Source organism: Podarcis tiliguerta, assembly GCF_965153285.1.
Source record: "Podarcis tiliguerta genome assembly, chromosome: 10".
NCBI classification, from domain to species: domain Eukaryota; kingdom Metazoa; phylum Chordata; class Lepidosauria; order Squamata; family Lacertidae; genus Podarcis; species Podarcis tiliguerta.
Window position 1 is genome coordinate 43,147,950 of NC_139543.1, and position 22,866 is coordinate 43,170,815.

The window sequence follows — 22,866 nt, forward strand, 5'->3', positions numbered from 1 at the left end:
CGCTGCTGTTGTTGCATACAGGAAAGTATTAATTTTGTCTTTCGGAATGTCTCCATTCAAGATTCCTAATAAATATGATTCTGCTCTCTTGTTGTATTATATTTTTATCAACTTTTTTATTTCCTCATGTATCATATTCCAAAATTTATTAATTTCAGGGCAGGACCACCACATATGATATAAGGTACCAATCATTCTATTACACCTCCAACATTTATTGCTACCCGATATATTCATTTTTGCCAACCCATCTGGAGACATAATACCATCTGTGGTGCATCTTCATAAAATTTTCTCTTACAGTGAGGGTGGGAAGTATTTGATCCCCTGCTAAATTTTCCCTCTTGCATTCTGACTACCAAATCTTAACCTGAATCCTAAAATGAATGAATGAATCCTATGATGATAGTAAGATAACAAATAAGTGTTATGATCCAGGGTAAAAGCTTGACTGTGGTTCTAATGAGTGAAATTATTGATGTGAGGTTATTGTGGCTGCCTTGTGTCTTGGTCGCTTGGAGGAATGCGTGAGGCTGTGCTGGGCATGGGCAAGATGCTTCTGTGCTTCCTGTGGTCGTCCATGGAATGGGTCTGTTACTGGAAGCTTAATTGAATTATAGCTTTATTTGTGATACAGGATTAGTTTGCTCTGCTGGATGTTATGAAACAGTTGCTGGTGTTTATTTTAGCAGAGTACCAAGGTTTAAATTCCATCCTCTCCAAAATATCAACAGTAACTTTTTTCTTTATTTGTGGGTAAACACTGTTTTCCTTGATAGGCCTTTTATCTGGCTCCAATAGCAGTTTTCCTTATCCACATATGTAATTGAGCAATATCGCTGCAAGCAATTCTGCTCTAGGGATTCTGGAACATTGGGCAGAATACATTCTCGCAGACTGGGTTTTATCAGTTTAGTCCTTAATTATATATGCTACAACTGTTCACCTCTAGATTGGTCTACTGCACTGCACCTTGCATGGGGTTGCCCTTGAAGACATTTTGAAAACGTCAGCTGGTCCAAAATGCAGCATGCAATGTTAAGATCAGCAGAGGGGTCTCACTTGGTAGTTCTGCCACCCACAGGAGCCGGGAATGGCAGCCTAGTAGTGGGCTTTTTCTGTGGCAGCCCCACTGAGGTGCATCATTTGCAAAGCTTTGTCCCTATGCTGAAGATGTATCCCTTTGTTCTCACCTTTGATAGTTGAGGTATTTTGTTTTATCAGTCCCACCTCTTCTGCCAAATGTGTACTGCTCTGTTTTCACTGGCATGGTTTGGCTTGCTTTTGCAGTGCTAACTTTTTCTCTATTTATATATTTTTTATTATGCTGTAACTGGCCCTGGGACTTGACAGAGTAGGATGGGTAAGAAATCTTAAAATTTCCCCCATTTCTTGTCTTTATAGCTAAGTAAGAAATATGGGAATATTTATAGCCTGCAGAACTTCTGGACAAATGTGGTGGTGCTGAATGGTTACAAGGCTGTGAAAGAAGCTTTAGTCCATAAATCAGAAGATTTTGCTGATCGCCCCTTCTTTCCTATCTACAAACACCTGGGATATGGAGAACTCAATCAAGGTATGTCTGGAGCCCCAAGTTCCTGGAGAAGATGAAAGGGGTTGGGAGTCCCCAGCCACTGCTTGTCACACTTGCATTGCAAATGTGACACCAAGTCCCGTTCTCTTAATGCAATGTTGCACTTGGAGGCTGTGGGGTATTCAGCATTTTCCCTAGAGACCTGTTCAGAATCTACTTATGCCCATTTCAGTGCATAAATCAAGCTTTTGAAAGGGGCTGTCATGACCCCGGACTCCTATTAGAAGAGACCTAAAAACTGTGAGGACAGAGATACAGGATCCTTGAAGCTCCCCAATCAGCAGTTGTCCAGGTTCCACAGGAGACCTTCTATCCATGCCAGAACACACATCTGTGTAATAGATTACAGATCTGTTCCAAGCAGGGACTTCTTATATACATCTGCCCTGTATGACAAAACTATCCGTGTTGGAGGACCTCTTCAAATTCCCTACTTCTCAGTGAAACTGGCAATCAGTTTATAGTGATTTGGGCTTCAGAGGGAGGGAGTTCTCTGTGCTTCTAACTCTCTCCTTCCTGATCCACCCTTTGCCAAAGCCAGGCGGAATGGCCCCACATGCTTGTGAGGCAGGAAGGGAAGGGGCCCTGTGTAGTTAAATTGTGTATTTAATGATAAAAAAATTGTATACTTTTAAGTCCCTTTAGGTACTTTTCTGTTGTACAACTGTATATTTTTATAATTTTAAATAAAATCATTTAAAAATATTGTTATTATGATCTGCTGAAATGCTTGTACATATAACACACATAATTTTGAAATTAAAAAAGATATTGAAAAGGAAAAAAATGAGGTCATGGCCAGAGTATATATTCATATAGTTCAGGTCAAAGTGTTCTTTGCCATAAAACTATGGCATAACTGGTATAAGCAGATATCAGAGCTACTTAGGTTCCTTCTTCGTGGTGATTTATCTTATCAATGCCAATATTATGGGATTAAGTATTTGCTTATATCTATATACCTCAAGAACCGTCCCAAACTCTGTGTTCATAATCTGAGGCCCTTCTTCATGTGCCTCTTCCACATGAGATTTGGAGGGTGGCAACAGGGGAACAGGCCTTCTCTGTAGTGGCTCCCCATTTGTGAAATCCTCTCTCCAGGGAGGTGCATTTGACACCTTCAATATATATTGTTAGACACCAGGCAAAAACGTTCCTTTTCAACCAGGCCTTGGGCTGATTAATATTCTACAGCCTTTTAAATGTGTCTGCAAGAAGTGAGGGTTATTGTTTTGCTGTTTTCTTTTAATTATTTACTTGTTTTTATTATGTATTCTGTGAACTGCCCTGAGATATTATGATGAAGGGTGGTATACAATTATTATACACCATTCATATATTTTATATTAATAAGCAGTTCAAGCTGAGGCCTTGCTGTTTGGTTAGCCCCATCAGAAGCAATATGGCTTATTAGGCTGAAGATGGACTCCAAATCCAACTTCTTATTGGTGGTTTTAACTGTACATAAGATGGCGAATAAAAAACAGGGCTTAGCAGCTGAAGGCCGCAGAGCCAAGGTTCTCACAGCTGCTAATGAAGAGGCAAGAGATCGTAGGAGCTGTTTTGTGGGTGTCAGGGAGCTGGCAGTCCATTTCTCACGGTGGCCCTGCCATGAAATTTGTTGGTGACCTACAGTCATCCAGAAAGGTCTTTAGAATATAATGTACAAGCAAAACACACTTTTTTCCCCTCTTCACTTTTTTCAGGACTGGTGATGGCACAGTACAGCCAAGCCTGGAAGGATCAGAGGAGATTTACCCTCTCCATACTGAGAGACTTTGGAATGGGAAAGAAATCTCTGGAGCAGCTGGTGGTTGAGGAAGCTGAACATTTGTGCTCAGTGTTTAGTTCTAAGGAAGGTGTGTTAAAACTAGGAAAACTGGGAAGGGCGAAGGGCGATACCTTTAAAAAGCAAGTGGAAGATGTAGGCAGATGGTTATCTCCATCATAAAAATGGGTGGGGCATTTCCTATACCGTGACTATTTCCTCCCTCACTACTTTCATCTTCCTGGGATCAGGATCAGTCCTTCCTCCAGTTCTGGCATACTGACAAAGTCTTGCTTCTTCTGATGACCCAAGTAATATACTTTAAGAAAGAATAATACTGTACATCTGAGTGTAGGACAGTGGTGTGTGTTTCTCTTACTTCTATAAGATTTTCTTTCCAGAAAGAAAATTTGTGCAATTGGTTGACTTTTCATAAATAAATTATCTACCGACATAGGGATGTAGTAGGCACCCACGGCAAGAGTTCAGATTAAGAATCAGGCTGATTAAGACTGAGGGTGGGTGAATCTGTCAATATCAGTTTCTCTCAGTTTCTCATTCTTTGAATCTTAAGTTCAGTTGACATTTCTGCATCTGCTTTACCACCCGAAAAACAACAACCACTGAGCTATTTTTATTATTTATCATTTAAAAAGCAGCTAACATTTTCTAGGCATTACAAAAGTTTAGAAAATTAGAATGTTAAAAGATAAGGAAACAAGACAGCAACTGTCTGCAGGCTTATAATCTGATAGACAGAGCCCAAGTGGAAAAGGGGATCTTGAGGAAAGAAAAAAACATGCAAACTCAGACACCAGGTGTTATGTACTGAAGTTCTCACCCTGGGCCAGCGGGGGATACTGTAGATAGTTATGCAAATGAAGGATCGAAAGTGACGTTCAGTGATTGGATGGATACTGTAGATAGTTATGCAAATGAAGGATTGAAAGTGACATTCAGTGATTGGATATTTTAGAAAGCTGTTACAGTAACGAGGTTCTGGTGCTCTATATAAGCAGGCTGACTGAGCCCTTCAGTTCAGTTCTGTTCCAGCTTGCAAATAAAGAGCTGCTTTGGAGAAATCGCTGTGTCTTCTGATATGTTCACCCACAACTTAACACCAATTCTTAAAGTTAAACCATTTGATCAAAAAGCAGGGGAAACAAATAGTAGCAGGTTTCTCAGCCAACCAATGGAGCAGCCCTTCTGTCCCACCCCCTGAGTGAAGCCTAGCAGAATGGCTGTTAATAAATGGCAGTTCAAGTAGTTGATGACCAGCAATAATTTAGGCTGTAATAAGTGAATTTTTCTACTTACACAATGCCTCAGCTGCTTTTTAGAGACACTCGGAACCTTTGTTCAGTCATCAGCTCAGCCTCCTCAGAACTTGCATTTTTAAACTTACCATATTGGCCCGAATATAAGCTGCACTCCCCCCCCCTTCCAACCGTGAAAATTTAAAGTGCTGCTTATATCTGCAACCTTACGGTATGCAGCCAGGTTTGTGGGCCAAACAGCGCCAGGAGCGGGGCAAAGCGGCACCCACCCCGTGCGTAGTCCCCCGTCTTCTCCCTCAAGGCCAGGGAGTGAGAGAGCAAAGAAGGGAAAAGGCCGCCAGCAACTCATCGCAGCCCCCCCCCCCCCCAGTATGCAGCCAGGAGCAGCGAGGAAGGGGCTTATATTTGGGTGTTTCCCCCCTTCAATTTTAAAAGTGCGGCTTATATTTGGGGCAATAGGGTGCTTATTTATGAAACTGATCAAACTGTGAGGAGTCTGAGCATGGGCGTAGCCATGATTTTTGTTAGGAGGGGGCAGAACCTCAAATTTGTATTGGTTTGTATTGATTTGGGGGGGGGCAGCTGCCCCTACTGCCCCCCCTGGTTACGCCCATCTGAGAGAAAAATATTAAGACTATGTATGCTAGATAGGCTTTTGGATGACTTCTCTCTTAGGAATTTCTGTGGATTTAGGAGGGATTGTTCAATACATGCTAAAAGAATTGATGAGTATGGGTTGTGGAAGATAGAATTATTGAATTTGTCATTGGAAGGGACCATAAGGGTCATCTAGTCCAACCCACTGCAAGGTACGAATATTTTGCCCAACATGGGGCTCGAACCAGCAACCCTAAGATTGAGAGTCTCATGCTCTACCATCTGAGCTATACCAGTTGGATGTGTCCTAATATCATTTTTGGGCTATTCTGTCCTTTTCAGGTCAATCATTTGATCCTCACTATCTCATAAACAATGCAATTAGCAATGTGATCTGCTTCCTCACTTTCGGCAATCGTTTTGACTACGAGGATAAGAAATTCCAGAGTTTACTTCATTACCTTGAACTGTCCATGAAGGAAGAAGCTGGACTTCTGCCACAGGTAAGATAAGTTGTTTTGGGGGCAGGGTCATCATGCTTATGTGACTGTTAGATCCTGGGTCTGATTAGTATTTACTATTATTATTATTATTATTATTATTATTATTATTATTTTATTTTATTTTGGCATCAGGCTCTTAATTCACTGCCCTTTTTGACACACATCCCTGGATTGATGCAGAAAGCCTTTTGTCATCAAAAGAAATTAATGGACTATTTAGGTGAGCTTGTGAATGAACACAAAGAAACTTGGGATCCCTCCTCCAAGCGAGACATCACTGAGGCATTTTTGGAAGAAGTTGAGAAGGTGAGGTGCATTTCATTTACTACATTTTTAGGGGGGGGGGGAATCAAAGAGGCGTACAGAATATATAACCCAATAAAACAAAACATAATACCATTTCAAAAACTGCTTTGACAAAAAAAACCCCGTTCATGGCTGAGATTGCCATTCTGGGAAGAATTGTAAACAATTTATGCAAAATTTGCAATTCATTGGTAGACATCTAACATAAGGAGGAAGTGAGTGCCACCATGCTAGATGCCCTGCTCCTAGTGATGGTGGAGTAGACCTCAGAAGCATGTGGCACCACCAGGAAGGCCTCTTCAGGTGACCTCAGTGACTGAGCAGGTCGATAAGGTCAAAGGCGATCTCTCAAGTAATCAGGTATCAATGTGTTTATGGCTTTATTTACCAATAACAGAACCTTCAACATGACCCAGTAACAGGTAGGCAGCCAAGGCAGATAGTACCATTGTTTTAACAAGCATGTTTATATGCTTACGGTAGGTTGCACTACTTAGCAATCTAGCTGCAGCATTCATAGAATTGGGTGGGGGTTTTTTTTAATAAATATTTTTATTTTCTAAAGGAAATAATAATAATTTGTTGTTTAGTCATTTAGTTGTGTCCGACTCTTCGTGACCCCATGGACCAGAGCACACCAGGCACTTCTGTCTTCCACTGCCTCCCACAGTTTGGTCAGACTCATGCTGGTAGCTTCGAGAACACTGTCCAACCATCTCGTGTCATCCCCTTCTCCTTGTGCCCTCCATCTTTCCCAACATCAGGGTCTTTTCCAGGGAGTCTCCTCTTCTCATAAGGTGGCCAAACTATTGGAGCCTCAACTTCACGATCTGTCCTTCCAGTGAGCACTCAGGGCTGATTTCCTTAAGAATGGATACGTTTGATCTTCTTGCCGTCCATGGGACTCTCAAGAGTCTCCTCCAGCACCATAATTCAAAAGCATCAATTCTTCGGCGATCAGCCTTCTTGATGGTCCAGCTCTCACTTCCATACATCACTACTGGGAAAACCATGGCTTTAATTATACGGACCTTTGTTGGCAAGGTGATGTCTCTGCTTTTTAAGATGCTGTCTAGGTTTGCCATTGCCTTTCTCCCAAGGAGCAGGCGTCTTTTAATTTCGTGACTGCTGTTGAATAGAGCTGTTGAATTTGAAGGGGCCCCAAAGATCATCTGGTCCAATCCCCTGCAATGCAGGAATCACAGCTAAAGAATCCCTGGCAGCAGATGAAGTTTTGGGATCCCCCTTATGTGCTGCCTTTCATAAAGTGCACTGCAGTAATCCAGTCTAGAAGCTACCAGTACCTGGGCCCCCATGGCCAAGCTATCTCTGCCCAGGAATAGTTACAGCTGACATAGCACCTGAAGCAGGTAAAGGTTGCTCCAAGCTACTGAGGCCATGTGTGACTCCAGCAACAACAGTGGATCCAGGAATCTCCCCAGGCTGTTTACTTCCTGAATGAAACCCCATGCAATTGACATATAAATGAAACCCCATGCAATTGACATATAGATATGCCAATTGACATATCTCTCAGCCTTGGGAACTGATCAGCTACAAGGCTTCCATCTTTCCAGGTTTCCATCTCAGTAGGTGATCTAGATATTCCAGAGTTTGACTTAGACATATTGGAGATGAAATGCAACCTGTTAGTTTGTCTTGTATTAGAATATGCCAAGCCATAGGATTAAGCTGGATATTGCCATGTTACATTTGTGGACAGAACTGTAGCATGGAAGCTCTGCTGGCATGGCTGTGTCGCATTGGGAAACTCACTCATGTATATCACAGCACTATTGCGTGGAATACTCCAGCTATTCCTTAAAACAACTCCTCCCTGTGCAGAGTCTTCTCCTTCTCCCCTGTAATTTTTGTGCTGTAAGTCCCTACCTGCTGCTACACACTACACACCATTTGGCTAGGTAGGAGTGAGAAATGTATAAAATGATGCTGCCACATTATGAGCAGTGTTCCTACATGCGTCAGAGGAGATGGAGAGAACTAGTAGTAGTGTTTTTGGCAGCAACTCTATGGAAGGTTTAATGTGTACTTCAGGCCTCAGGAAATTCCTGGCAAGCGTCTCTTACATTCTACCTGTATACTGTCTCCTCAGAGAAAGGGCGAAAACAGTAGTTTCAATTACCAAAACCTCCCTCTGATGATTGGTGACCTCTTTTCTGCTGGCACGGAGACCACCACCACTACCTTGCGCTGGGGCCTGCTCTACATGATCCTCTATCCTGACATCCAGAGTAAGAGCCACTGCTGAGTATTGTTTTAGGGACCACCTCTCTGTGCATGAAGGTCTTGGGAGGAAGCCCTGCTTCTACCTGCTGAGTCAGATGGATCAAGGCACAGAGTAGAGTTTTCTCCATAATCGCCTTATTTCTATAGAATCCTCTCCCTTAGGAAGCCTACCAGAGCATGACAAGATGAGCTTTTAGAAGGTACTGTAAATCCTTCCTTTTCGCGAAAGTTTTCTGGCGCTGAGGGAGAATATATCCCATCTTTGGACCATAAAACGGTCTAAAAGGCAATTCAAAAGCATAAAATAACTACAGATAAGTACAATAACAATATAATAAGTACAGTAAGTACAATAGCAATATAAACCAGTAGAAAAAAAAGAAAAGCATCAAAGGAGGAAGTAGAATCTATTCAAACAGCAGAGAGGAAATCAGATTAGTATTGGTGAGACTGAATATATTGCAGCATTATAAACCTCACCCAGACTTCCTTTTGTGCTGTGTTTCTAGGCACAGGTTTGTGCCTTGTGTCCACATGCTTTTCTTGCCTCAGCACTTTCCCCATTGAATCAGTGCAAACAGAAATCACCAGAAAACTCAATTTTTCATTTGTTTTGATTCAGCATTTAAAAAGTGAGTTTTCGCAGGGAGAGCAGCGGGGGGGGGGGGGATGGGGGACGGGACAAAGCACTCAGAAACTGTGTTTTAAATTGCAGACCTGTGCCTTCAAAGTGTGGGGCAAAAGCCATCTTCTGTCAAATCTCTCCAGCTTTCACTCAACTCTACAATTTAAAGTGAACATAAATTTCACATGGCACACAGAACGGCATAGACTAATACCTGTGTTATTAATTTTGTGTGGGGGTCATCTTAAAATTATTGATTTTTGTAATGTTATATCTCCATTATTATTGCAATTCTTTTGTTCTAATTAGCAAAGGTTGGATAATAAATGTTCACAAATAAAATATATTTCCAAATAAACACACATATATAAACATGCATTGATATATAAATAAAAGAACACACACTGTACAGTACAAAGTAGATTCCAATTCTAGAACTGTGTTGGAGCTGATCTAGATGTTCCCTCCATCCCTGGAAAAACAGTGTTGAAAAATCTGCAGTGAGACAACTCATGCATTCTTCTTGGTGTAAAGAACGTTTAGATCTCTCTGTTTTTCCATTGTCAGTTGCAGCAAGTTACACCCTTCTCTTATTTTCCAGGTAAAGTCCAAGAAGAAATTGATGCAGTGATTGGTAGGAACAGATCTGTCACATTAGAGGACCAGGCAAATATGCCTTACACTCGTGCTGTGATCCATGAAACTCAACGTTTTGGGGATATTGTTCCTGCTGGCATACTCCATAGAGCATACCGTGATACAGAGGTGGAAGGCTTCTTCATCCCAAAGGTATGATGGGTTAGAGAGAAGATATAGTGAAAGAGAGCAAAGAGTTATGTAAATAGATAATCACAAAAAACAAAGCTTTTTTGCAATTAATATTGAATATACCCAATGTCAGGCCTTTGGAGCTTAATGAGAATGTGGACTCTTCTCCATTGGAGATTTTAAAGCAGATGTTGGATGGCCATCAGTCATGCATGCTTTAGCTGAGATTCCTGCACTGGACTAGATGACCCTTGCGGTCCCTTCTAACTCTACAATTCTATGATTCTATGAATAGCCTCTGACCTGACAAAAGTATGACCCTAGTTGGATTTTACCTTGGAAATCAGACTTGTAAGCGACAGCCAATTTATAACATTCCATGTATCTGCTTGAAAGTTAGTAGAATAGTTGGGACTAGGAAAATATTTAGGAGAATGTCCATGATCATATAAGAGCTTTTTGATAGGGTTACTTAATATGACAGTACAGTCATGCCTTGGTTCTCTAATTGTGACTCGAACATTTTGGCTCCCGAATGCTGCAAACATGTAAGTGAGTGTTCCGGTTTCTGAACATTTTTTGGAAGCCGAACGTCCGACGCAGCTTCTGCGGCTTCTGATTGAGTGCAGGAAGCGCCTTCAGCCAATCAGAAGTCTTGCCTTGGTTTTCAAACAATTTTGGAAGTTGAATGGACTTCCAGAACACATTCCATTTGAGAACCAAGGTATGACTGTAATGGTTTTGGGGGTATTTGGGATAATGCACGGTTATAAATATATTTAAATTTGATAGTCACTTTATCTTACCCAAGGCAACCCAAAGAGACAAACAACCAAAGAAAACCCCGCATATAGCTACATTAAACAAGGGGATGAAATTTAAAAACAAGGGGATGAAATTAAAAAAAATACATTAATTACATCCCACCCACTCCTAAAAGGCCACAGTTAGTTAAAGGCCAAAGACTTGGTTATAGAGGAAAATTTTTGCCTAGTGCCTAAATATAATGATGGCACCACCCCCAACTCAAACAGCCACTTCATGATACTATGGCTGATTGTATTCTTACTGTCCACCATAGTAACAAGCTGGGGAAGCCACAGTACATCATCTATCTGGAGGCCAACGCATTCTGATGTTTCACAAGTAAACATGACAATGGGCAGTCTTTGGTTATGACAACCAGTTTTTGAAAGTTAAGATTTGGTTAGCTCTTGGGAATTAATTGGTACACTTTTATGTTTGTTTGTTTGTTTAGGGTTTGTGTGTGTGTGTGTTTCATCTCACATTTATGTGTTGAAAAGAGATGAAAAATTCTGATGAAAAAGATGTATTAATATAATTTAACATTTAAATAATTTCTAATTGAGTTGTTAGCATCCAAGCCTAGGTAGTCCAACATTTCGGGAGATATATTGAGGTGGATTGGATCTAGGTGCAGATTTTCTGTTCTGCTCTGTCCAAAAGAAATGAGAGATACTAAACAAAAAGAGATAATGAATATGCTTTGTTCGTCCATTGTTCTAAATCACATTTATTTCTGGGGGGATGTTCTCAGGGTACCACAATCGTGACCAACCTGTCATCCGTGCTGAAAGATGAAACCATGTGGGAGAACCCGCATCAGTTTTGGCCAGAGCACTTTCTGGATGCCAATGGGCAGTTTGTCAAGCGAGAAGCTTTCATACCTTTCTCAGCAGGTAAACTGAAAGGGAAGAAGAGTTTGTGAAGAACAAACTTTCCTGCCTTCACCAGAAAAAGGGTATTCTCTATGGGTTCAAGTCAGCCTGTTCCATTATTATGATCGGATGATCAGTTTTATCAGCGTCAGAAATCAGATTAGGCTCTGCACAGACCAAAACTTTGCAGAGATCTGGGGTTGGTTTTGTAGAATTGTCATCAGGCATTCTGGATGGGAAATCTTCTGGAAACCTCATGAGCTCTTCCAGGCCCAAACCATTTTTCTTTTTCTTTTTTTGCAGCAAAAGCAGATTGATATCAAATGTCTTATAGTGCCAGCCCTGCCAATAGGCCAATTGACTAGGTCATCGTAGGAAACTGGTTTGGGGTATCATGAAAGGGCAAGGAATTGCTCTTTTATTATTTGTATTGTATTTTTACTCTTAGGGAGGGGTCCTTGTGGTACTCTGCCTCAGGCACCAAGTATATGTTAGGATATTTCCGTTCCACCTTAAAAGGGAGCAGGCTTTGAGTCACAGAGTCTGCGTATTTCCTGTTTTCACAGGATGTTTATGTTGTGTCTTTGTTTTCGTATCTCTCTCTGCCGGAGACATTGAAGCAGGCAGTCATGTTTTTCTTTGTTCTGATCAACGCAGAAATAAACTTGTAAATAATGCTCTCCTGACTGCATCTTTCGCTGTGCATTATCTGCTGATAGAGCGTGCACGGCTCTGGAATGTGGCAAGCTATTTCTGGAGCTCGTGTCGCTAATTGCTGATACTGCGTGTCTGTGGGAGATCGATGGACGTTCGGAGACGACGTGGAGTCATGATGGACTTTGTCTCCCTGGCAGTATCCCAACAGTATAGGTATTATGAACTTGACTGTGTGGGGCTCTGTTTGGTTTTGTACCTTAGGCAGCAATAGTTCAGAAGGAAAATGAGTTGGGCAGGCTTGTCGTTGTAATTTTACATATCTTTATCAAGCTATTACATAAGCGTCACAAAGCTGTCAGCTTAAGGATAGGAAGGACCTTCTTGTAACTGATTTGAACGAGCCAGGATTGACATTTTGGTGTTGTCATTGTTCTTTCCTCTCAGGTCGTCGTATCTGTCTTGGAGAACAACTGGCTAGAATGGAGCTTTTCTTCTTTTTCACCAGCCTCCTACAGCGTTTCACCTTCCATATTGCAGAAGATCACCGAAGACCAAGAGAAGATGGGTGTTTCGCTTTTACACTCGTCCCACAACCTTATTATATCAAGGTTGTTTCAAGATGAGTGCAGGCACCTGCACAAACATACTTCTACATTTTGAGTTTGTCATTCACAGTGCAAATTACCTTAAAGATATAGGTCTGCTGAATCCATAAAGTAATAGATCACAGTAGCTCATTTACTGATTCTTCCTTTAGCAAGAATCACATTTATGGTTTTTTTCAATTTCTCCCTTTCTCTTTTCTTTTCTCTTTTCTTTTCAATAAATACAGTTTTAATAGAATCATAGAATCTTATAGTTGGAAGGGACCCAGGGGCCATCTAGTCCAACCCCCTGCAATGCAGGAATCTCAGCTAAAGCATCCATGGCAGATGGCCATCCAACCTCTGCTTAAAAACCTCCAAGGAAGGAGAATCCACCACCTCCCAAGAAATCAGAAATTTCAGGAATGCCACCATCCTCCTGAAGGTGTGAGAGTGAAAGAGCAGCTCTTACTGTCAGAAAGTTTTTCTGTGTGTTTAGTCGGAATCTCCTTTCTTGTAACTTGAACCCATTGATTTGAGTCCTACCCTCCTGAGCAGGAGAAAACTTCCATCTTCCATGTGATAGCCCATTCGATATTTGAAGATGGCTGTCATATCTCCTCTCAATCTCTTCTTTTCCAGGCTAAACATACCCAATATATATTATATAATAATATATAACAATTATATATAACAACAAAAATATATAACAAAAATATATAACAAAAATATATAAAAGGTATATAAAATATATAAAAAAGAATAAAAAGGTACAAAACTAAAATCCCAACTTGCCTCCCTCCCCATTCCAGGACAGATCAATCTAGTTAAGCTTGCCCAAGTCCAATCTGTGATTTCAGTGGCTGCCATTCTTCAGGGTTATCAATAAAGTATATGTTAAAAGGATGCCACATTTCAACAAAATCATCTACATAATTTGTGTTATTAAATGCATGCACTGATACAGCATTAGACCATACATTCTGTTTCCAATGAGAGATACACAGACTTTCCAATCCTTTCCAATTCTGTGCCATTTGGAAAATGTGGTGCTTCTAAAAGAAAAGTATTTGGTTCTTCATAAGAAAGGTCAGGTTGCCCTTCTTTAAAAATAGTTAACAGTCTCAAACTTGGGATACATTCCACAGGTTGACCTGTAATACAGTATAGCTTATTGCTCAGAACTGAGTTGATACTCATTTTAGTGGTTTTTTAGCCCACAAATTATTCCAATCCACCTCCCTAATGTCTATCCCTAGATCAGATTCCCATTGCTGTTTCACAGAGTTACATCCTCCAATTGTAAACTCATTAATTACTGTCTTTTTCACTCTATAACATGCACCCGACCATAACACGCACGTAGTTTTTAGAGGAGGAAAATCCGTAGGCATGCCACCCGTAGGCATTCCCTCCATAACACACACAGACATTTCCCCTTACTTTGTAGGAGGAAAAAAATGAGTGTTGTGGTGCAAAAAATATGGTATATGATACAGTATAGATAAAGGGGTTTTTTGTATATTCATTTGTATGTAAAATCAAATTTTCAAATGATGTTAAATGTCTTGTGGCATGTGCTTAAACTTCAGAATTTGATATAAAACACACTATTTGATGAACATAAAGACAATTTACACACTGCATTCCAATTTCTATTGTTATTTGTTCAGCAAATAAAGGTTAACCATATTCAAATAAATCAATTAGTACATGAAGATCTTTCTCCATTTCTGAATAATATGTTTTTTTCCTGTCATATGAAAAAGTGGATGCAGTACAAAAGGTATCAATGGTGAGATTGAAGAAGCTAATTTAGGTGCCCACATCTTCCATACTTTCAGATCCGCCTTTGTAAATGGATTTATTATCAAATCAAACATATTTTTATTGTGTATTAAAAATGATAGACTCAGTAGTCTATATATTTCTATCAAACTCCATTTGCCGCCATGTTTTATCATTTGCATTTTGTATTGTTCCAATTATATTTTGAATATTGTTAGTATAATAATAATAATAATTTATTATCCTTTTAATTTATTATTTATACCCTGCTCATCTGGCTGAGTAAATGAGATGAAGCACGACTCTCCACCACCAAGACTGCTGATAGATTTCAGCCAATTGTAATCTGCGTCTTTTACCCTGGTATACAAAGTTTACTATCATCCTTTGCCATTTTTAAAAAATCTCAGTCGAAATACAGATGAGTATAGTCTGAAACAAAAACAAATTTTTTGGTAGAACCATCCTTTTCACTGAGGACACTCTTCCCATCCATGATAACTTCAACCTGGACCAGGTATTAATATTTCTTATTAATGCCAGAAAAACATTTGGATTATTTTTTTTTTGCCAAACATATGTTTGCCTATCATTATGTTCAGTGGGTTAGTGGGTTGGGGACATGTGCCAGAAGAGGACCAGTGATGGAGTTTCTGGGGTGTCACTATAGGCTAGCTAGGTAAGAGGAGATATGGCATGGGGCGACAGCCTGGTTGGTTGAGGAGAAGGGATAACAGATGGTTAAAGGTGGTTGACCCTTCCAGGCTGCCCTGCACCTGGCAGGACTTTGGTAATTAAGCCATCGTGCCTTCCTGCTTGGTGGTGCTGTTGCTAAATGCCAGATCATTTCACAATAAAATATATATCATCCATGATTTGATTGTGGATGATGTGGTTGACCTGGTATGAATTACCGAGACCTGGGTGGAGGTGTTGTGTGGGCCAGACTTGAACCAGCTATGCCCACCCTGGTACTCGGTGCAATATCAGTATAGCTGGAGATTTGAGAGGTTGGATCCTTGCCATTCATGGAGATTCCACTGGTCTCATCAGAAAACCACTTCACCTTGGAGCTGGATATCAGGGCTTTTACTTGGGGTTCAGCCAGCAAAACAATACAGAATCTTAGTATACCACCCACTCCACTGCCCAACAACCTCCTTGACTGAGGTAGAGGAGGCTATCTTTAATGTGGCTTTGAAAACAATAGTCTTGGGCCTATGTCTTGTGCAGTCTGGCTCAAGAGCTTATGGTCACCATAGGGCTGTCTCAATGTGCTGTAGCCCCAGTGCATATCACAGGTCACACTTGATCTGGTTTTCACCACAGGATGGACTGGGAGGGATACAGCAGTAGGCAAGATTAGTGTCACCTTGCTGTCATAGACATATCACTTCCTGGTGTAGTTTGGAATGGTTGTGGAAGGTCCTGTTTGTAGGGATGGGGAACCTATTGAGATGGCCCATCTCCAGAGACTTACAGAATCTGCGAAAGAACTGAGTTCTCTTGGGGAGCTTCCAGTCGGCATACTAAGCACTCCTGCAAGGTCCTGGTCCCACTGTGGAAAAGTGAAAGGACCATTGACACACAGAATCACAGAACTGTAGAGTTGGAAGGGACACCCAGGGTCATCTAGTCCAACACCCTGCAATGTAGGAATCTTGACTAAAGCATTCATCACTAGCAAATGCTGTCTCTGGCACTGTGGAGCTTAGAGTGCCCCTGGTTTTCTCAAGAACTTGGGGCAATGAAACAGACCAGCTGATGGCTGAAGTCTCACAGCAACTATGACCAAGAACAGTTGAGAGCAACATAGCCATACCTACCAGCAGTGGACCAGACTGCCCATTGATGGCACTGACTGGACCAAGGCCCTTCTGAATTCTGGCACCTCCTTGCCCTGGCTAAACATGTCTACCCCTGGAATTCTCACTGCTTGGAGAATTGAGCTTTGTAACAATATTGATGAAGCTGAAGTACTGCTATCTGAGGATAGCTTAATCCTGTGAGAGCTGGGGAGATCACCCAACAGGAGAATGCAATATTCTTGCCAGGGCTTTATGGCAGTTTGGGAAAGATACGAAGCTCAGTGAAAGCATATGAGTGAAGTGTCCTTATCACTGCAGCTACATGACTGAATCTGAAGGAGGGCAGGGAAGGAGGTGTATCCCAACCCCCATGTGTTATTAGTTGGGCTCCAAGGTGAAAGGGCCCTATTTCTCCCTTGTGCCGTATCTGTGGGGAGTGTCTGACTATTGAACCCTGAGTGGCATTGTGCTTTTAAATATATATGTAGAAATCTGATAAAACTCCAGGTTCTTATCTCCTTATCCCTGTTTAAATGAAATGCTTTTTTTATTTATTTACCTTGCAGCTCATGCTTATCCTGGAACTGGCCCTATCTGGAGAGGGGTGATTCTGAGTGGGAAAATGACTGGCAGAGAAAGAGCAAAGCATCTCTACCTGGCTCAGTTTTTAATTGGCTTGGTGTTTGTTTGTTTATTTTGTTTTTTGGGGGGGGGATATAGACCGCTTTATCAGAAAGCTCTTAAGTGCTGTACAGTAGAAAACCAGCAGAACTTTTAAGAACAAATCTACGTAACTAAATTATATGTATTAAATAATAATAGGCTTCCTGAAATGAAAAAGTTTTCAGCAAGCATCTAAATCACGATAGCGAGAGCACCTGCCTAATGTCAAGGGAGGCCTACAGGGAGGTCTTTGGAGCTTTGTTGACCAGTGTTCAGAAAAAGCTGTTCTTTTTTTCCTTTTTCTTTTGCCTTGTCTCCCACTTCCAAATGATGGGTTCATGTTTGTTGACAGTGCTGCATTCATGTGCATTATTGCATTTCTCACCTCAGTTTCACCCACCCACTTCACAGAGCCAACCATGATGTAGAGCTACTTGGAAATTCAACAGCCCCCCATCCCTAGAGGCACACCCAGGGAGGACAAGAGGCTTTAGATATGAGCAGGGGGCAGCAACCACATGAAATATTGGAAAGAAACAAGAATATGACCCAAATGGAAAGGACATTCACCAAATGAAAGACTGAGTGGATGGTTGGCAGGGATGTTGGGGTGTTCCAGTGAAAACAGAAACAGGAGTGGAAATTGCAAGTGTTTGCGCCTTTGCCCCATGTCACATCCAGTGAATAGAATCAGCACATATCACTTGCATCTTACATGGGTGTGGGTGTGTCATATTCCAGGGATAGAGTGCAATGCTGAAATTGCATATAGTAAATAGCTTCCTTGGAGCCACCTCCGAATGGGTGCCTTCTGGAGCTGGTGCACTGAGCAGGTCTTGCCCCCCAAGCAAAGCAGAAAGCTTTTGGAAGCAGCCTGAATTTAGGGCCCTTCCCACCAGCATACCTTACTGGTTTTGCTGACAGCTTATGCCAAAGCTGATAAAGGCCTAGCTGACCTTGCTACAGTGGAACCTCGGTTTTCGAACATAATCCGTTCTGAAAGACCGTTCGACTTCCGAAACATTCAAAGACCAAGGCGCAAAGGGCTGTCGACAAATTCAATTAAGGAAATTGAAAAATACGCAGCGGAAGCTGTTTGACTTCCAAGGCATGTTTGAAAATGGAAGCAATTACTTCCGGGTTTTCGGCATTCGGGTTCTGAAACATTTGTCAACGGAGACATTCGAGAACTGAGCTTCCACTGTACCACTAATATAAGCAGTTCGATTCCATGTTTGTTGATAACGTTGCAGTATTTTTAGTTGATTCTAATAAAGGTTTTATCCTGCTGTGGATTCTGGGTTTCTTTTAATGGGCCAACACAGGGAGCTATAGAGTTAACAGGCATTTTGATGAGAAATTAGTAATTTCCTGAAAAGGCTGACTTTAGGTGGCACCAGACCACGTCACAAGGTGATAAAACAGATGGAATGAGTGTTAAGAACGGGTGGTGGCATTCTATATACAGTGAAGGAATTCATAAGATGAAGAATTTCATGGAAAAAAGCAGGATCATTTAGAAGGGCAGATTTCAAATTAACTTCACATTTTCCATAAAAACAGAGTGTGTTTTGCATAGTATGGAGAAAGCAGAGCAAAATACATTTTTTCCCCAATATTTTAAGAACAGTCCTGCTGCATCAAGTCAAAGGCCCATCTAGTTCTGTGTCAGCTTGCCCTGACAGTGGCCAACCAGATGCCTATGAAGAGCCCATAAAAACAACGGCGTTTCCCCCACTTGTGGACAGGGCTGCTGAGAAGTAGGAATGGGAGGAATGCGGTGCTGATGTACCAGGGTCCGGGGGGGGGGGGAGAGATATATATAAGTATCCTAGAAGGAAAGTCATTAAGCAAAATGTGCAGGGCCCCTTCTAAGCAATTTCTGTGAGATGAGCCAGTCTGACTGTTCCCACCTCCCAATATTCATAGGAAACGAGTGATCTATGGGGTGCTAAAAAGTTCTGTTTTCTCCTCCCCTTTAATGCATTTTATCTGCTTCTGACTTATTTTCTTTGGAATCTCCAAAGCTGAGCTAGATTTGAGTGTGGTTTTATTTTGGCAATATTTTGTAAGCCAGTCTGAGAGCCTATTGGGTCCAGGACAACAACCACCACCATTCAAGAGCCCTGCTTTGGGATTACAGCTTCTGTAGAAAGGTAGTTTCACGTGGAAAGGAGGAGGTACAGACAGGATGAAATGTTTGGAGGAGAAACAATCTCTCTCCTAGGACTTTTCACCCAGTATGTGCAATATTATCTTCCTGCACTAGCATCTCTTGCGAAATATCTTCATGAGATTACAGAGCATTGCCTCACACTGAATAGTATTGATCAACATTTATCATAGTTACCGGTAGTTTCCTGGCAGCAAAGGACAGAGCTGACTTCCTCCAGGCTCACTTACACAATATTGTGACCTTGACATAAATACAAGGAAGGGACACTCATGGGAATCAGTGATTCATTTTTTCAGGTATTCTCTGGAGTAGCTCAATGTGATTCTTAAATTACCGGTATTTTTATAGTGCTTCTAACATAGGTGAAATTGGTCAGTTCCTAGTGGTCTGACTGGAAAAATGAGCCAGAAAGAACTTATCAGTTCATATCCAATACCCCTCCTACAAATATTTCAGTTGGCAATAAAAAGGTCAAGCACAATACTACAGATTGTGGTATCAGAGCTTTATCAGAAAGCTCTTAAGTGCTGTACAGTAGAAAATCAGCAGAACTTTTAAGAACAAATCTACGTAACTAAATTATATGTATTAAATAATAATAGGCTTTCTGAAATGAAAAAGTTTTCAGCAAGCATCTAAATCACGATAGCAAGAGCACCTGCCTAATGTCAAGGGAGGCCTACAGGGAGGTCTTTTGAGCTTTGTTGACCAGTGTTCAGAAAAAGCTGTTCTTTTTTTCTTTTTTCTTTTGCCTTGTCTCCCACTTCCAAATGATGGCTCATGTATGTTGACAGTGCTGCATTCATGTGCATTATTGCATTTCTCACCTCAGTTTCATCCACCCACTTCACAGAGCCAACCATGATGTAGAGCTACTTGGAAATTCAACAGCTCCCCCCCCATCCCTAGAGGCACACCCAGGGAGGACAAGAGGCTTTAGATATGAGCAGGGGGCAGCAACCACATGAAATATTGGAAAGAAACAAGAATATGACCCAAATGGAAAGGACATTCACCAAATGAAAGACTGAGTGGATGGTTGGCAGGGATGTTGGGGTGTTCCAGTGAAAACAGAAACAGGAGTGGAAATTGCAAGTGTTTGCGCCTTTGCCCCATGTCCCATCCAGTGAATAGAATCATGATAGCGAGAGCACCTGCTTAATGTCTAGGATATCCGGGTGGGGTGGGGTAACTGCTTAGGATACGGTTCTCAAATGCTTACTTCTATTTCTAAAAAGCTATTTGCCCAGCAAATCTGGTTGAAGACGTGCCACATTACCGAGATGTATGAGATGTCAAGATGTATGAGATGAAACTGGGGAGAGAAAGATGAACAGTTTTGCAGATATCAGCCAGAGTGATGATTCCACTTTTAACTTTTGCTGTGCTTGAATGATTTAGGAACATAGGAAGCCATCTTCTACTGAGCCAGACCAGTGGTATCCAGTACAGTATTGTCCACACTGACTGTCAGCAAAACTTTAGGATTGCAGGCAGGATTCAATCCATGAAATCCAACGGTGTGCAAATGTTTATCCAGTGACGCTGCGCCACATGACATACAGGGACACTGTGTTGCAAGACTTCTTCATCCCCAAAGTATCTAGAGCTGGTTGAGACTTGAGGGCATTCTGAACAGAAGCAGGCAGACAGCTTCTCTATTTTGTAGAGTGTTTAATCAAATCAGAATGGATAAACTATTCCAGACGGTTTTTCTTCTTCAATGAACCTGATCCTCAGATCTCTCAGTTGCCTTGAACCTGAGGAGTTAAAAGCAATAATAATAATAATTACAGGTTCAAAGCAAATGGTTTAAATTATCAGTGAAAATGCCTCTGTCCTTCACCTCTACGGAGGGAGGCAAGAGGTAAAGTAGTAGAGAGAACAGGAGAGAGGTTTCTGGGATTGGAAGTTTCCTACATTTCTTTTGGCATTGATATTCTACCTCTCTAAGATAAAGGTATCAAAGACAGCGGGGCTAACTGATCAATAGGAACTGTAGAAAAGTGGGATTAGATAGAGGTGATGCTGTTGACACTGTGTACTGAGACTTTGACAAAACCTTTGACAAAGTATCTCACTAGGGACTCTTCAGTCAGCGTAGTAGCTGGAAAATAAGAGAAGAGGTCCTCTTGTGGATCAGTATCTGGTTAAGAAACAAGAAGCAGGAAGTAGGAATAAATGGACAATTCTCCCAATGCATGGATGTTAGGGGGTGAGCAATTAAGGTAGTTAAGTTAGCTGAAGGTGCAAAATCATTCAGGGTGGTTAAAATTGAAGAAGATTGTGAAGGATATCTCCAAATAAGGTAAAAGGGCAGTTAGATGGCAAATGAAATTCTATGTAAACAAGTGCAAAGCGATTAACCTTGGGGCATCCCCCCCTTAATTTCACAGATACACTTGTGGCATCTGAACCAGTGGAGGCTGATCAAGAACAAGACCTCTGCTAGAGGATAGCTTGATGTGGTGGATAGCTTGCATTGACACAGTGTGCAACAGCTGTAAAAACAGAGAATTCCATGCTAGGGATCACTAGAAAAGGCATTGAAAATACACTTCTACGATCAGAATGCTGTCACATGTCTATTTTGTGAATAAACTTTGAACATTGTGTATATTTCTGGGCACCTTATCTCAAAAGGGATATCACAGAGTTGGAAAAGGTTCAGAAAAATGATCAAGGGGATGGTGCAACTTTCCCATAAGAAAAGGTTACCATATTCTAAGCCTTTTCATTTAGAGAAAAAGCAAGTAATTTATACTGTTAAGAGAGAGGGAGAAAAACATTTACCTATCCACTTCCTTAATGCCATGCATAATGTTATGACATTATCTCATGTTACCTCTTCCTCACCTTTCCTCTAAATTAAAAAAATCCCACTTGCTGAAACCTTTCCTCTTCAAGGAAGTGAAGATGTACTGCTGGTATGGTGGCATTCCTGTCAGCACTTTGCTTTGGGGAGTTGGAACTGGCCCATACTTGAGAAAACTTAAGGTCTAATAATATTGCATTTTTCAAGGAGTGAATCTGAGTAGACAATAAACAATTTGCATTAAGATTCTGTAAAACATAAACTGCTTTGCTTTTGCCTTCATACATATTCATTGGTGCTATTATTTTTCTAGTTTCTTTTAGAATTAGGTACAGAATAAAAAGGCATAGTATGTTCTTTTCTGGGGGAGTTTTATCACCCCCAACTTTCATACAAAATGCATTTATATTAGGGAAAATTGCCTTGCAAATAGCATTTATTAGGCAAAATTGCATACAAAAACATGTGTATTAGGAGAAATGAAATGCTAAAATGCAGATGAACATTTATGAGGACTTCTTTAAAAAAAATCATAGATGGAAATGTGAAGAGCTGAGGACTGGAAATATGATATACTGACACTAAATTGACATATTTGCTCATCTCCTTTTTCCAGGGGACACTCTTCATGGAACTGTGAAGGTATTTCTTTATTAAACTCCACTAATATTGGCACTATTCAGTTACTTCACCTTGCTAGACAAATAAAGGTATGAGAAACTCCCTCAAGAAAGACGAGAGCTAGGTAATATTATTTTGCTTTGGGTGTTTTAAAACATAGACACTCCCTGTTGGTAATGCCTGAGAGATTTGAGAATATGTAGCAATAATGATGATGATGATGATGATGATGATGATGATGTACCCCGGCCATCTGATTGGGTCTTTTCCTTCCCCTCAGGGAAATAATCTGGGTTGCCCTGCCTAGTCAACACCCAGCTAATCTCCCTCATTCCCTATTCAGGCTCTAACCAAGTCTTATCTGACAGTTTAACTGTCAGGTACCAACTT

General features: G+C 41.1%; 1 protein-coding gene and 1 long non-coding RNA gene across 2 annotated transcripts in view; one reads left to right on the forward strand and one right to left on the reverse strand.

The window, feature by feature from the left end:
• TCF20 (transcription factor 20) overlaps nt 1–14,323 on the forward strand; it is a 185,340-nt gene extending 171,017 nt beyond the window's left edge. The window contains exons 6-13 of the mRNA XM_083400254.1: nt 1,405–1,576; nt 3,301–3,453; nt 5,579–5,739; nt 5,872–6,045; nt 8,159–8,297; nt 9,519–9,706; nt 11,244–11,385; nt 12,466–14,323. Coding sequence (XP_083256380.1) covers nt 1,405–1,576; nt 3,301–3,453; nt 5,579–5,739; nt 5,872–6,045; nt 8,159–8,297; nt 9,519–9,706; nt 11,244–11,385; nt 12,466–12,644 — 1,308 coding nt within the window. The 3' untranslated portion in view covers nt 12,645–14,323. The remainder of the gene's footprint in view (nt 1–1,404; nt 1,577–3,300; nt 3,454–5,578; nt 5,740–5,871; nt 6,046–8,158; nt 8,298–9,518; nt 9,707–11,243; nt 11,386–12,465) is intronic.
• On the reverse strand, nt 12,821–22,859 carry LOC310658445. Its single transcript, XR_014502322.1, has 4 exons — nt 22,721–22,859; nt 21,897–22,070; nt 20,263–20,800; nt 12,821–14,825 (listed from the first exon to the last, which is right to left on the reverse strand). It is a non-coding gene; the product is annotated as an uncharacterized lncRNA (long non-coding RNA).
• Between the last annotated feature and the right edge of the window lie 7 nt (nt 22,860–22,866).